Source organism: Equus caballus, chromosome 23, assembly GCF_041296265.1.
Source record: "Equus caballus isolate H_3958 breed thoroughbred chromosome 23, TB-T2T, whole genome shotgun sequence".
NCBI classification, from domain to species: Eukaryota; Metazoa; Chordata; class Mammalia; order Perissodactyla; family Equidae; genus Equus; species Equus caballus.
In genome coordinates, this window is record NC_091706.1 from 26,602,428 (window position 1) to 26,619,363 (window position 16,936).

At 39.1% G+C, this 16,936-nt stretch overlaps 1 protein-coding gene across 9 annotated transcripts in view; it reads right to left on the reverse strand.

Moving 5' to 3' along the window:
- Positions 1-631: 631 nt before the first annotated feature.
- The window catches only part of CEP78 (centrosomal protein 78), a 37,510-nt gene continuing 21,205 nt past the window's right edge, over positions 632-16,936 (reverse strand). For 4 of the 9 annotated variants that reach the window (XM_023627167.2, XM_023627173.2, XM_023627171.2 and 1 more), the window contains 5 exons: positions 11,157-11,234; positions 9,656-9,822; positions 8,618-8,786; positions 8,247-8,294; positions 6,805-7,432 (listed from right to left, as the gene is read on the reverse strand). In XM_023627167.2, coding sequence (XP_023482935.1) covers positions 6,872-7,432; positions 8,247-8,294; positions 8,618-8,786; positions 9,656-9,822; positions 11,157-11,234 — 1,023 coding nt within the window. In that variant the 3' untranslated portion in view covers positions 6,805-6,871. Of the gene's footprint in view, positions 2,557-6,804; positions 7,433-8,246; positions 8,295-8,617; positions 8,787-9,655; positions 9,823-11,156; positions 11,235-16,936 lie in introns of those variants that run through there. The other 5 variants (XM_023627168.2, XM_070248538.1, XM_070248536.1 and 2 more) reach the window with 3 other exon arrangements.

Sequence of the window (16,936 nt, forward strand, 5' to 3'; positions counted from 1 at the left end):
CATGTATAGGTTTTTACATGAACATGAGTTTCCATCTCTCTATGGTACATACCGAGGAGTGAGACTGCTGGGTCGCACAGCATGCTTGATGTTTAAAGACACTGATAAACTGTTTTGAGTGACTGCATCTTTTGCATTCCCACCAGCAATCTATGAGAATTCCAGTTGCTCTGCATCCTCACCAGCATTTGCTAGTCAGTATTTTTAACTTTTTGCCATTGAGTGCATAGTGGTAGATCCACTGATTTTGAAGACAGATGTGTTAAAGTCTCTCTCATAGGTGGTTTGTGTATTTTTCCTTGTATTTCTAATTTTCACTCTATAAATTTTGAAATTGAGTTTTTGGATTGTAGATACATTTAAAAACTTTTTTTCTGCAAAACTGTACTTTTTTTTCTTCTTGCTGAGGCAGATTAGCCCTGAGCTAACATCTGTTGCCATCTTCCTTCGATTTACATGTGGATTGCTGCCTCAGCATGGCTGATGAATGGTGTAGGTCTGTGCCTGGAATCGGAACCCGTGAACCTGGGCTGCCAAAGCAGAGAGCCCCAAACTTAACCACTATGCCATGGGGCCAGTCCCAAAACTACACATTTTCTTAGCCAAAAAGGAATGTTTTTTCTTTATCCCATTTTATGGTTTTCATCTTGAGTTCCATTTATGCTACTTAGTCTAAAGTTAACACGGCCACATACACTTTTGTTAGGATCAGCCGGATATACTTTTCTTTATAATCCATTAGTTTTTTAGATTGGTTTTCCAAAGAGTGTATGGTTGGATTTTCTATTTTTAGTCAAGCCTAAGGAATTCCAGCATTTAACTTACATTTATTGTGAGGAAAACATTTGGTATTGCTACCTTGTGGGGTTTTTTCCCTACGTAGCTTTCTTTCTTCTTTCCTGAATTTTCTTAAATTTTAAATTCCATCCCCCCCTTTCCTAGTAGTTTGGCAGCCACTAAAGTTGTTGATGTCTATTTGCTCTCTCTTCTTGCCTGGGCACAGTAAGTCTGCACTTCCTTGCTCTGTTGAACTCAGGCATGACCATGTGACTTTCTTTGGTCAATGAGATGTGAGAAGAGACGTGTTACATGTAGGCAGAGGCTTTAAGTCAGCGTATGCTGCACCACTCTCTCTTTCCTTGGGTGTTGCAACCAGCCATACTCCAAATAGTGCTTTGCTGGCTGACTCTCCGGTTGAGGGCGATATGGAGAAGGGGTCCTAGCCAATCTGAAAGGCATGCATTATGAGCACAAATAAACAGCTGTTGTGTTAAGTCACTAAGAATTTGGGCTTGCTACCGAAGCATTATCTAACCCATCCTTACTGACAGACCTTTAACTTTAAATATATTGTAATATGCTTTCCTATCAACACCTACGGCTAAACACTACATCCTTCCCTTGAATAAAACAAGATCCAGAACATACTTTCACTTTCTTTATCCTGCCCTGCCTCCATTCATGCTAAAATGTAGAATTTTAGTTCACTTTATTTTCACACACGCATTATTATTTATTTAGACTTCTGATTATAGGTCATCTCTGGTGATTATAAAGTGGAATGGCAGGTCACATGGCATCGTCAGTTTCATTTAAAATCTTCTTTCTTGGATTCGCTGTTTAGTTTGTAGTTAATTCTTAGAGAAAGATTCTTCTCATTGCTGATAAGGCTAATACTGCTGTCTGTGTTGTCTCATTAACTCAACAAGTCTTTGTGCACTTACTTTATGCCAATTACTGTTCTCCTAGGATTTTCACTTTTCTTTCACAACTTTCATCTTCCATTCCTTTTCAGTGCATGTTAAGGGAATCTCTCAATCACATCTTCCATTTCACAAAATTAAGCTTCAACTGAATCCGTTCTATCTAGTCCACCTTCTGAGTGTTCTATTTTCAAAATGATTATTTTTAATTTCCAGAAACTAAATATTTCTCTTTCCTAGCATCCTACTCTTTATGCATGCAATAGCCTTATGAATCTCTGTATTAGTTTTTAAATTTCTTCTGTTTCTTCTAGTAACTACTTTCTTGAACAGGTTAATTTGGTGTCTCCTTTTATGTTACTAGTTTTTTTTAAATTTGAAGATTCCATGCATATTTACAGATGAGGGCCTAAGACTAAAGTTTGAAGTGCTTTTCCTCAGCCAACTGAGAATTCTGGTTCACTTTCAGTAAACGTAAATTCTGATTATAGGCACTTCTGGTGATTATAAAGGGAGTGGAAGGTCACCACAGCCAGAGTGTGGGCAGCTTACTTCAGTTCCTCCTTGTAGTCATTTTAGATAATGCTCTTCTCTGCCAATCCCTGTTTCTTGTGTCACAACTCCCACTTCAGAGAGCTGCTTTCTTAGCCTTACTTAGCCTGGCGGCATACTCCAGAATTAGGTGCTTCAAAGATGAGTGGAATTGCTTAGCTGTTCCACTCTTTAATTAACTGATCCTTCAATAATCTGCTTTTTATCTTCTAAAAATTTCACAATGTTCATTTTCTGGTTTTCCAACTCTGTCATTAATTTATTTTTGTTTTAATTTTTCTCCAGTGATTTCAATGGGATTCTGGAAGAGTAAAAGAATGTGTTCAGTCATCCATGTTAAATCATAAGTTCTAGCAGGTAGTTTATAATCAGAAGCTTTTAAAAAATTAATCATCATCTCCTATCTTGCTGATTCTCTGAAAATCAAGTGTTACTAACTAGGGATTATTCTGTAAATATCCATTTGAAATTAGATGGATTCCTGGATATAGTAATGGATTGGCATACGACAGTAATTCTTGACCACTAGGAACTATGGGTGGATTTAGGGCAGGATGACAAGCTCTTTGCTACAGTATCACATATGACACTGTTAAAAAAAAGAAGAAAGAAAAACTCTTGTTTGCACAAGCTCTGGTGAACGCTCAGCAAACGCGCAGTAATCTCTCAGTAAAAGTACATGCTCGGAACCTCCTGTAACCCAAATGGAAATACTGTGTTTCAATAAGTGACACTGCTTCACATTTAGTACTGAAAGTTTAACAATCACTCAAAAGACTAAAATTGTATATATTAAACAGCAAAATATCCATATTTATAACTCTTAATGGAATCATTTCAAATGACTGATAAAATATACGTAAAATGTAAAAGAATTTTGGGGCCGGCCCAGTGGTGCAGCAGTTAAGTGCGCACGTTCCAATTCGGCAGCCGAGGCTTCACCAGTTCGGATCCCAGGTGTGGACATGGCACTGCTTGGCAAGCCATGCTGTGGCAGGCATCCCACATATAAAGTGGAGGAAGATGGGCATGGATGTTAGCTCAGGGCCAGTCTTCCTCAGCAAAAAGAGGAGGACTGGCAGCAGAGCTTAGCTCAGGGCTAATCTTTCTCAAAAAAAAAAAGGTACATATATACATAAGAGAATTTTAAAACTATAATTACATGTATGCAAGTATGTCTTTTAAGACTCTTGGTCAAAGAAAACTGAGGCTATCAGTATAAACTCACTTTTTTCCCCCCAAACATTTAGTTTATTTTTTTGAGGGACGTGGGACACCACCTCAGCATGTCTTGATGATTGGTGCTAGGTCCTCGCCCAGGATCCAAACCAGTGAAACCTTGGGCCGCCAAAGTGGCGCACACGAAATTAACCACTCGGCCATGGGGCTGGCCACAAGTATAAACTCATTTAACTTCTATATTTCCTTCCAAACTTACCAGTATCCATCCAACTCCAAGAGTACACAGTCATTTTTATAAATTTTGCAATGTGAATCCTATCGTTTTTTCTTATCCATATTTCCATGTTTCCTGGATTCTCTAAATTACTTGTCTAATGATTTTGCACTGCACGTATGTAGGTGAGCCACCTCAAAATTCACTGAGGAGTCAAACAATCTGCATCCCCATCTGCTCAGATCTTTCTTCCGATCTTAAGAGCATTAATGAGTCTCATGCCCCCACCTCCAGAGATCCTGCAGCACAAATGAGCCTCACTCTTTAGCATCTTCAGTTATCTCCTTTAATTGCTTCCTTCCTTTCAACCTAAAAAATTTAAGTCCCTCTCATTCTAAAAAATTCTTTTTTAGCTGTTTCCTCTTCTCATCCAAACTCCTTCAAAGAGTAGCCTAGAGCCACAGTCTTCCCTGTTCCCTGTGGTCAGCCCTGTCCCCTCACCTTACTGCAATCTGGCTTCACTCTACTTCACTGAATTGCTCCCACTAAGGCCACTAGGGACCTAACTGCCAAACTCCAATGGACACTTAACATTTTCTGCAGCAGGACACTGTTATGTACTTGCTCCTTCTTGCAACTATCACCTCTCCTCCTCAAAGTCCTTTTTCTGCTTATCACTTAAGTGTTGCCAGTCCCCACAGTTCTCTGTACTCTCACCCACTCTCATGATTTTAACTACTGCTTGTATGTGCTGACAACATTCAAATTTTCTCTCTTCGTGTCTTCACATGCATGTCCAGTTGTCTACCAGTCATCTCCTGAATTCTACAGGTGCCATGAACTTCAACACGGGCCAAGACTAAGTTCTTCTCCCCAGTGCAGTTCTTTATCCCCTATTTCCAACCTCAGTGATACCTCCACCCAACCTTAGTCACACAGATGGGAGTCCACCTCTGCCTCCTACTTCTTCCTTACTTTCCATAACCAAGTCTTGCTTATTTTATTTGCTAAATAAAACTTGAACTTATTTCCTTCCTTCACCTATACCTTATTTCAGACCCCTTTTTCCTCTCGCTATGTCCTAATTCAGAAGTTATCAAATTGGTGTTCGGTGGAAGCAGTTGTTGGACTCTCCTATTAAAGAAGGATTCTATCATCAAATATATTTGAGAAGGGCTGCATACCATATGCCTGTCTTGGAGATTCAGAATGAACACCAGTCTACAGCAGCCCTGAGAAGTTGTAAAGAAACCTGCTTAACTCTATACGAGTCAGGGTCCCTTATGTTTGTCCAAGGACCCTTTCAGTAGGGACAGGAGAGGAAGTGGGAGCAATTAAGTCCACTTAAAAAACAACACTCCTCAGAAGCGTGTGACATAATTGATCTCCACGCTTCTTCAAACTGATCTTGCATACCAAAACTAACCATCTAGAGTGCAAACCCCAGCACGTCATTTCCATTCTTCAATCCCTTACTAGCTCACTGTCTCCTGAGGAAAAAGAACCAGCTCCACGCAACGTGGATTGTAAGGCCTGCTCTCTCATCTGCTGCCTACTTTAGCATCACCTGCGACCGCCTGATGACATGCCACTAATTCTAAACTACTTGTCTCTGCGCTCCCCCAGACACACCCCTCTCACCCCCTCGGCTCTGTACTTCTGCTGATGCTGCTCCCTCTACCTGGAGTATCCTTTCCCTCATCCCCTTAATCACCAGTTTCCAACTAGTTCTTCAAGACTTAGCTGAGAGGGGCCGGCTCCATGGCCGAGTGGTTAAGTTCGCGCGCTCTGCTGCAGCGGCCCAGGGTTCGGATCCTGGGCGCGGACGTGGCAGCGCTCATCAGGCCACATTGAGGCGGCGTCCCATATGCCACGACTAGAATGACGTGCAACTAAGATATACAACTATGTACTGGGGGGGATTTGGGGAGATAAAGCAGAGGGGGGGAAAAAAGAAAAAGACTGGCCACAGTTGTTAGCTCAGGTGACAATCTTTAAAAAAAAAAAAAGACTTAGCTCAGGTATTACCTCTTCAGATGATCTTTCCTGGCCCCACAGCTTCCCCTCTTCTTCCCCAAACACTGGCTAAACTTAAATATTTTTATCATAGAACCTAACACCTGTATTAAGACACCTGCCTCTGTGCTTCCTCTCGGGCTCTACTGTCACTTAAAGGGCCAAGAGAACATCTTGTTCCTTGTTTCATTCCCATAACACTCAATCCATGATTAATGCACTAAACAGTATTGTAGTCGCCCTTTTGGTAACAATCAGGCAGGACCTTCTAGAAGAAATCTGACACTCCACCTTTCCTCTGATCTTACCTCTCAAGTCACAGTCTGGTTGAACTAAAAACTTATCTATGCATGTTTTACCAGGGAGGCAAAATTTAGTCCGGAGACATGTGTTCATATATTCTTACATATTCTGCCTTTAAAAAATTCTACTGAGATGTAGGACGGGGAGGGGGACACGTGTGCTTTCTGACAGCCTCACTCCTTTGCACTTCTGGTGTTCACTGGCTTTCCTCTTGGTCCCTTCCTTGAGCCCTTCCTTTCTTGACAAGGAAAAAGGGTAACAAAGGGATCAAGAACATGGGTTCTTGTTCAAATCCCACTTCTACCACTTATTATAGTGGTGTAATTTTAAGCAACTCACATACTCTGTCTCCTCAGACTCTTCATCTATAAAATGGGCATGATGATAGTTCGCTGCCTTGCAGGGTTGCTGTAATCCATGCACATGGTGAAGCATCTTGGTAAACATCTGCTGCTCTGGTTGTTAGGAAGTAGGATGAGGCAATGGTTTCTGGCCATATGATTTATAGTATTTCCACATTTAACCAAATGATAAAACTATTCCATTTATTCACTCCCATCCCTTTCTAGTCCCTCTACCCTGCTTTGTTGTTTACTTTTTTCTCCTTTCACAGAGTATTAGTTCCCTAAGGGTAAAGGCTTTGTTTTGTTCATTGCTGAAAGCAACAGCACGCAGAAAAGTACTGTGCATATTATTTGGCCCTTAGTAGATACTCACTGAATGAACGGTACAGAGTGTCAAAAGGAAAAATACACCAAAAGTTTCATTATAATAAAAAGTACAGATAAATCTTTCTCTAATGGCTTTCAGTCCTATATTTTAAAGCACCATATGTCATAATGAAAACATGAGCAATTTATTAAAATTTGAAGGCAAAAACATAATTTCAAAAGATTTAGACCTATGTCAGGCGTGATAGAGTATGGATGCTTTCTTGAAATTCAAAATCAGATCCAAGAGTATCACTTTCAGAATGTTCTAGTACATTGAGTTTACTTTTAGTTGTCTTGGATGAAACAGTCACTATTCTACTTTCTTTCTTGACAGAAATGTGTTTTTTCAAAGACTCACTTTTAATTGGTTCATTAACCAAAGAACTGTTTTGCCCATTTCCTTTGCTTTTCCGGTTTACAGATGAGTCAGAGCAGGAATGCAGGTCCTTTCCAGGCTGTTTCTTAACAGACTGTTTTTTAGTATATTCACCTGTTTTCGTCATTTTCTCTGAAGAAGATCTGCTATTTCTAGACAATTCCTCTTCTTTTCTTCGACTTTCAGCTCCAGAGATTACATCTGCTAAAGGAGAACACGTTCTAGCAATGAATTCTTCCAAAGACTCCCGCCGCTGCTCCGTGTCTGGGACTCCCTTGTCTTTGGAAGTCCCTAAGGCCTCCTCAGCGGGAACTGGGATCTGGAAGGACTCAAGAGGCAAAGGAATTCTTGCATCCCCTGTAATTTTCTGAAACTGGAGGGAGAAACAAGAGAGAAGACAAAAGTTCAGTGATGAACAAAGCCAACCACTAAAAAGTAGAGCCTAAACCTTCAATGCCACTCCGGGATCTTATTATTAAGACGGTCTACTGATTATTCTGAAGATTTCAGAGCCAGTTTTTTCCTAATTATATCTTGCCAAGTGACTCCCAACTCAACTTAGCTATATTCCAGGCTAGGTCCACTACATTTTCAGATTTTTTCGTTTGAGGTAATTATTACCTGTTTCCCTTTCCCTCACTAAAAATGATAAAACTCGGGGCCGGCCCAGTGGCGCAGCAGTTAAGTGCACACGTTCTGCTTCGGCGGCCCGGGGTTCGCCGGTTTGGACCCTGGGTGCGGACATAGGACCGCTTGGCAAGCCATGCTGTGGCAGGCCTCCCACATATAAAGTAGAGGAAGATGGGCACAGATGTTAGCTCAGGGCCAGTCTTCGTCAGAGGATTGGCAGCAGATGTTAGCTCAGGGCTAATCTTCCTCAAAAAATAAATAAATAAATAAATAAATAAATAAATAAATAAATAAATCTCTGTTCCCTAAGAAAATTAATTTCTTTTCTATCCTCCAGGCACATATAAGCAGTATCCAATTTGTGACTAGACTGTGTTCTCAAGTTGTCCGTGCCTGAGACTGGTCTGAGATTGGCTGAGTTGGGAGACGGGGGCTAGGGGAAAAGCAGACAGGTTTCCCTTGCATTCCTGTAACCAGGTGACTCACTATGATATACTGTCTGTTAGTTATGTCTGGATTACTTATTTTAAAAAATTATCTGTTATCAGTACTTGTACCTTCATTAGTGTTCCTTCATTGTAAGCTGACTGCATACAAATAGAAACCTAGATGAGATATGAATAGAATAGACATTTACACAATTTAAAATTTGGAATATTTTCTCTAATGTTTTATTTTTTTCTTCACTGAGGATAGTTTGCTTTAAATAATTAATTTTCAAAAGAACTTCCAGTTTTCTTATTTACAACAATACAGTATCATGAAATGGGCACAAAGTTACTAATCTCAGGTTTGGAAAGGACCCCGAGGAGGCTTCCAGCTCCCAAGCTTGTGAGCTGTCAGAGAGACTGACCATTATTCCTTTCTCTCTGACTTGGTAATTCTCCTTTTGCTAATCACTCAGAAGCATTCAGTTCTGTTCACTTACTTGGATATTTGGCATTTGTCCTAGGGCGTTCTGCTTTGATTCTGGTTTTTCTTCTTCAAGTGCCTTCTCTTCTTTAGGTGGACTACTAACAGTAGAACTCATCTGGGGACGACCCAGCAAATGAAAATCTGACTGATCTATACCAGCCATTGTGGCAAGCTGCCCAAGCCTGGACAAGAGGAGGAAAGCAGGAAAAGGGAGGGGTTATTACAGTCACATAAGAGCACCTTAGATTCCCCCATACCTGCAATCATGAAATTCTTCTAGAATCCTGCTCCAGACTACAAGCCTGTCTCTCTCCCAAATTCTCAGTCCTTTCCAGATTCATGCTCTGGGACCACATCGGATCACCCAAGTCCTTTGAGCGCTCCCTCTTCCCCTCAACAACGTGTTAAATACCACTTGATTTTATCTCCTTACCTATTAACACTCCATCCCTAACTGTCTCACTAGCAGCTTCAGCACCTACGCACCTAGTCCAGTGTCTCTCACCTCATTCCCACGCTTCTTTACCACCTTTCAACACGTTTCCAAGAACGCATTGGTTCCTTCCCAACACCAACCTATTCACCTATAAAACACCATTCCATCAATTATCAATCTCCAGTTCTCTTTCAGCGAAACCGCTCCCAGCTGAGAACCACTGATCTATATATCTGCTCTGAAAATTAAGAACAATTTTTACGTCTAGGACAAAAATAACTTTATTTCAAACTTAACAAGCAAAACGAATAAAAGGTAGGAAAATTCCTATGCATTTCGGAATATTTTCACTTAAAATCATCTTCAATTTAGTCTTTACTGAAAACCATACCCACTAATTACTATCTCCACATTACTCTTTTATAATGGGACCTCTAGCAAAGCAGGTTTGCCATTCTGCATTTCTTTTAAAATTTAACTCATTAAAAAAAAAATCAACCATATTACCTATATGGCTAAATATGGCTATGGAAGCAATGAAAACTGCTCAAGTTCCTCAGCAAACTACCCTTATAGCTGCGAAGAGAAGAATGCCATGCAAAGAAATTAACTAACCCAGCATCTTTAAGGAGATCCAAGAAAGCATGGAACTTCTGAAAAGAATTCTCAATGCTGCCCAAAACACCTTCATCATCCAGGATCATGCTTGTCAATGACTGTGCATGTAGGGCTTCAGACAAAGAGAAATTTATATTTCTTAACTGGGCATTTTCACGTTCCAGCTATAAAAGAAGATTGAAAATGTAGGGCATGATTTTCTCTCATTGTCATCAAAAGAAAACAGTTTTTAAGTAACAGAATCAAAATAAAACACTTAAAAATGTAATAAATTTGTAATTAATCTAACTCTCCACCAGTAAAGACAGAGACCATATCAGATAATAACCAAAACCCAGAGACACCCAATAAAGTTTCCTATATAACACTTAGGTGGTATATAAATAAACCAAAGTTACTGTTTTATTAATGATCTTTTAGAAGATCACATTTCTGACAAGTTAAATTCATAACAGATCCTCATTCTACATTAGAAAATCAGTTGCTTAAGATTTCCATTAGGGGCTGGCCTGGTGGCGCAGTGGTTAAGTGCGCATGTTCCACTTTGGCAGCCCAGGGTTTGCCAGTTTGGATCCCGGGTGCGGACATGGCACCCCTTGGCTAAGCCATGCTGTAGCAGGCATCCCACATATAAAGTAGAGGAAGATGGGCATGGATGTTAGCTCAGGGCCAGTCTTCCTCAGCAAAAAGAGGAGGATTGGCAGCAGATGTTAGCTCAGGGCTAATCTTCCTCAGGAAAAAAAGGCCTAAATCATATCCAATTTATTAACTGCATGATTACCAATATTCTCCTTGGCTTCTTGAAAATATTTACTCCTTTGCACCCATTCCCACTTCATCATCTATTCACCTAAAACCACATATAAGTCAACTCCGGTATTTCTCAGAAAGGCCATGTTGTTCATGATGTACATTTTGCCTTTTATAAGCAGTTGCTCAATATTTACTGAATAATCATCCTCCAATTGAATGTATGCAATTTCAAAAACTCCCCCCTAAACTCACCTTCTAATAATTATATTTACATACAGATCTTTTTAGCTTATGTCCTACTTTCATGAGCATTAGCCTAATGTAATTCTCATAGTACATATTTTTATCTTTCATTGCATTCTTAGCAGTTTTCCAATCTTACTTATTTAAATGACTTTCTTAATTCACTGTCAGTAGCCAGTCTCATCATGTCTTTTATGTTACCGTATATACAGGATAAGCATAATAAGCGCTTTCCTGAATCAAAGCATCATGAACAGAAAATAAGCTAACGTCATATAAAAGCACACACACAAAAGAACCCCAAGATTTTTACATTTTTAAAAGCATGCTTTCTGAGATACAGATCATATGACCACTAAAGATAAGTAAGTACAATGGTTCATATGGAACAACCAATTTGCAATATATTACAGTTTTAAAGTTTACAAGCTGTGTGTTTATATGGCTTCAAATCAAATCAAATAAAACCAAAAACTCAGAAGTGTAAAAAAAACTTGTTTACCTCACTGACTCGTCTGTCAGCCTTAAGCCTTATGACTCTTTCCTCCTTTAACTGCTTTAGGCACTCCTCCAGTTTTCCCTAGTGTGAAGACAGAGTAAATATCATAAAGAATTCATAGTACAGTATCCAAAAGCCTTTCCAGCCATAAAGCTCACCGAGGATTTCAGGGCAGAGTCAGAAGTAAACTCAGATTTCAGGATTACAGGCCACTACTTGTAATATCATACCAAGCTAGTGAAATTAATTACCAAAATATATCAAATTAGCATATTAAAGATTTATTTAAAGCCTACTCTTTCCAAGATAAGATTTGTGGCAGCTCACCACAAAAGGCATATGTGTACAATATAGTAATAAGTCAGAAATAAAAAATTAAGGCCAGGAGAGGAAAATTCTATTTTTATTTGTAGGTCCCTTTATAATAGGAAGCCCTATTAACATGCTTAACACACCTGAATTATGTAAGTGCAGGTTCAAATGCATTTTTAAAAAGTTAAATAATTTAAAGCACTTTACTATATGCCAAGCACTGTTCTAGGAGTTTCCTAGGCATTAAATAATTTAATTATCAAAACCTTACAAGGAAAGAATGGACTATTAACCCCATGTTATTTCACCGGTGAGAAAACTGAAAGAGAGAGGGGAGTGGCACACCCAAGGTCACAGCCTTAATTAAGCACAGTCATGCCTTGCTTATCGATGGGGATGTGTTCTGAGAGATGCATCGTTAGGCGATTTTGTGGTCGTGCAACATCACAGAGGACTTACACAAACCTAGATGGTATAGTCTACCACACCTCTAGGCTATACGGCACTAATCTTATGGGACCACCATCATCTATGTGGTCCATCGCTGACCAAAATGTCATTATGTGGCACAAGACCAAGGCAGAGCCACATTGTGAACTCAGCAGTTGAGTGCCACTGCTGTTCACAGTGGTAATCTTCCTATGTACCAAGGTCAATGAAAGAGAATGGACATCAGTGAACTCCCTTGTGATTTTCAAGAACTAAGACACTCGGGTCCCTGAAGTGGGACACACGACTTGTGGTAGGCAGAATTTTAAAAGAGCCCCCAAGATTCCTACCTGCTGTAACCTCTCGGTTACTCAAACACTAATCTAGGTGCTGCACTGAAGGGATTTTGCAGATGTAATTAGGTTCCCCAAATCAACTGATTGTAAGATAGGGAGGTGATTCTGGGTGGATGTGACCTAATCAGGCAGCCCATTAAAAGGACCCAGGCTCTTCCAAAGTGCAAGAGAGACCAGAAGGAGATTCTCCCTCGCTGGCCTTGAAGAAGTCAAGCATGATGCTGTGGCAAGGCATGCGGGAGGGAGGCCTCCAGGAGCTGAGATTGTCCCCGAGCTGACAGCCAGTAAGGAATGGGGATTCCTGTCCTACGACTGCAGGAGCTGAACTCCACCAATGAGCCAAGTAAGATTGGAAGCAGACGCTTTCCCAGAGCCTCCAGATGATAACTCACATCCTGATGTCAGCTTTACGAGATTCAGAGTGGAGAACCCTGTCATGTCGTGCCCAGCCTGCTGACCTACAGAACCGTGCACTAATAACTAGGTGGTGTTTTTAGCCGCCAAGTTTGTAGTAACAGAAAATTAATATACCACTCAACCCCCAAGTTCATGAATAAAATAAATTACTGTTATTGTTTTTAAGTCACTGTTCTGGTGTGGTTTCTTATGCAGCAATAAATAAACAGAATACTTCTATTTATTAAAACAGCAAGATACATTTATATATTTTAAAGGCTTTTGAAGAGTCACTTAAAGAATTGCAACGTAAAGTATAGTTTACTCCTGGCCTGTGTGTGCTGAGGGGAGGGACTCTATTATATGCCACAATTGGGAGAGGAAATTGGTACCACTTTCTGGCAAGTAATTTTTAGCACATACCCATAATCCTATGACCAGGAATTCACCCTAAGGAAGTCATCAAAAATGTGGGCAAAGATGTGTCTACCAACATGATGTCATAGGACTGTTTACAACTAAACCCTAGAAGTAAGCTGCAAGCCTCCAAATTGGGATTGGTTTAAATAAAAATAGCAACCCATATGAAGTCACCAAAAAAAAATGCTAACAGGAGGTCTTAACCAGAGTTAATGAATGCGCTTAAGGAGTTCTACATGCAAAATACATCTGCGTGTACTTTTTGGGAGATGGTCCATAAGCTTAATCAGACTCTCTGATGTATAAGAGTACTTATTAGTGACATGACAAAATATATATACTTTTTATTTTACTGAAGTCATATTGGTTTATAACAGTGTGTAACTTCAGGTGTACATTATTATATATCACTTTCTGTATGGACCACATCATGCTCACCACCAATAGTCTAGTTTTTATCTATTATCACATATATGTGCCCCTTTACCCCTTCACCCTGTCCCCCGGTGCCCACTAATCTGTTCTCCTTATCTATGTTTGTGCATCTTCCACGTGAATGAAATCATACGGTGTTTACGGCAAAATATTTCTGATACCTTTTCAAGACAAAAGAGTAGATTAGGTGTGTGTACATGCAGAGGTGGCTTTTATTTACTTCAATAAGTATTTCATTGATTTAAAAAATTTGCTCAATGTACATATATTTTCATACTCAAAACATATGTTTAGAAAACTAAAAAGTCTAATAACTTCAATTTCATACTCAGAACATATGTTTAAAAAATTAAAAAACAGTCTAATAACTTCAACTTCTTTAATGTTTTATCACCAGTGAAAGCCAGCCAAGTTTTTAATGGGGAAAAAGGGAAAAAAATTGCACAATTCCTCTACTTATTCCTTATATAATGTTTTTAATACTTAAAACTGATTTCATAGAAATTCTAAACAAATAAGCACACCAACCACAAAACCCCCTCACCACAATCAGACAAAACAGAATACTCTCTTCTTGGCTGGTTCAGAATAGCACATCAAAGTGCAATTACATGAAACAGTGTCTCCCTCTAGTGGAGGGAATTAAAACATTATGTTAGTTTTTTTACGAAAAAGTAACCTCCTCCTACAAAGTAATTCATGTTCCTTAAAACGAAATATGGAACCAAAACTTAGAAGGTAAACTCGCTTGATATCCTATTACTTAAATAAGACTAATGATAAGGTTTTAGAGTAATTTTCCCTCCTGTCACCTGCTCTCCCTCCTCCCTTCTACACATTGGCTAGTTGATTTTTTTCGCTGGAACAAAGCTCCCATCATACTGTATATCAAATTTTATGTCCAATTTTTTCCCATTTAACATTGAATTAATAATTTCTCATATAATCAGGGGATTCATAACCTTAATTTTTTTAGTGGGGTACAAAATATTCCATTGAGCAGGTTTATTGGTTCATGTAATCGTGCCTTTTTGGTTGAACACTTAAATTCTTTCCAACTTTTTAGTATTATAAGACAAAATATTTTTATGCACTAAGGCTTTTTTCCCATATTTAAAATAATTTTCTTGCAGTAATTCAATAAAAATAAGATTGAGATCAAAGCAAATGAACATTTTTAAGGCTCTGAGGGACTTATCTCCAAGATGCTTTCCAAAAGATTTTTAAGATTTTATGCTGCTATTGGCAATGTATCATGTGGCATATAACCTCTGCTGTGACCACAGGCTTACTTCCTCACTTAAAGTGCAAGATATTTGAGGCAAGGGAGTGGATTTTATTAAACGTTTATCCCCAGCACCTGTGCCCAGCACAAAGCAGACAATCGATAAATAATTGCCAAATAAGGAAAACCTCCACCAAGTGAAGATTTATGTGTGTTAAAGATAAAATGTGAGTTTTTCTCTAATCAGATAGGTGAAAACTTGCTATCTTTCTTAAATGTGCATTTCTTTGCTTATAATTAGTAGTTAAATTTCTCTTTTAGATTATATTTTTAAAAATTCAGGTTCTCTGAGGCAAAATCCTGGCCCTACCTCTTAGCTATATAACCTTGGACAAGTTCAATAACTAGCCCTCAATTTCCTCATCTATAAAATGGAGATAAGTTCCCATCATCATAGAAATTTTGTGAGGATAACATGAGTTAACACACATAAAACCTAGAAGAGTGCTTGACACATAGAATATGTTCAATTAATGCTAAATGAATGAACATGGAATGCAAAAAGTAGCAAAGGGCTTAACATGACACAGTCTCGTCCCACTCATACTCGCAGTTCCCCAGGGCCAACCATTTCTTTCAGCAGGTTTTTGATTGTAAAATATGACATGCATACTGAAAAGTGCACAGAACAAAACTGTCAGTGTGACAAACAGAAAGACAAAACTTATATAACCACCACTCAAGTCTGCAAGTACAACTTGTCAGCAACTTAAAAATCCCGTCTCCTTTCCCCATCACAAGCCCTTCCCCTCCTCCCAGAGTTGAACACCATCCTCATTTTCCGACGATCATTTCCTTTACATGCATGCACCGCTAACAATATAGTTTAGTTCTACCAACTTCATGTAAAGAGAATCACAGCATATGCCGCCTTTGATCTTATTTCTTTCACTTGATATTGTTTTTAAAAATTCATCCATATTGTTGCTGGTAGCTCCAGTTCATTCAATTTTATTGCTTTACAGTTTTCCCACTGTATGAATACACATAATTCATTTAATTTTTAACTCAGTGGACACTTGGGCTGTTTTCAGTTGGTGCTAATGCAAGTAAAGCACAAGCAGTCTGCAGCAGCAGTTATTCTAGTGCACAAACTGGGGCGGGGACGGGGGTTGCTGGGTGACAGGGCGTTTACACACCTTCAGCTGACGGCCAATGCTAAATGCTTTCCAAAGGAGTTGTGTTGATTTCAATTCCTATTGTACTCCAGGTCTACGATACCGGGGAAGATCAGACTTTATTTTTTGTTAATCTGATTGGAGTGTAGTGGCATTTCATACTGGCTTTAATTCATTTTTCTCTGATTTCTAAGGAGATGAGATACTTTTCCATGTTTACTGGCTGTTCGGATTTCGTTTTTTATGAGTTTTAAGTCAACTGTTCTTACTTTGAATTCTTCTCTATTTTCAAATAACGTACTTATGTGACTTCATGACTAAATTTTAGACATTATCTGTTAACTTCCTACTTTAAATATGAGTTTAGTTCATTTACACTCTTTCCTATGTCCACTCCTCTCAGTAAAGTTGTATCACCATTAGTTTCTCCACTGGTCATGACCTCTTCAACTTGTAGTGATATACTTAAAAATCCATATTGTTTATCAACTATAAATACTCTCAACACCCAGCTCTGTAAAATGAGGACATTCATGCCTTTTTCCTTCCTTTCCACCTCCTGCCTACCTTCCAAACTTAGCTTTTACATTGTCAAAGTCGATATTTATATTCTGTTTTACGTGCAGTTAAGTTTTCTGTTATTTGAGAGACGGTACAGAGCAGTGTTTAAGAGGACAGGGAGAAAGCCTGAGCTCAGTCTGATCCAGCCCTACGTTAGGTACAGCTGGGCAAGTTCCCTGTCTGAGCTCCCTTTTCTGAAAGGTGGGAACGGTATTAGCACTTGCCTCATAAGGCTACTTGGAGGATTAAATGAGTTAATATATGCAAAACATTTAGACCATTATACATAGTAAGTACATACTATGACTAATATATACTAGTACATACTAAGTATAGTGTAGGTTAGTTGTTATTATATGAGAGGTGACAATAAAAGCTGTCAACCAAGACAGTAGTTCCACTATTATGACTGAATTAAAATTGCCCATCACAGACTTACACTGCACCTCTGTGCACACAGAAATTATCCCT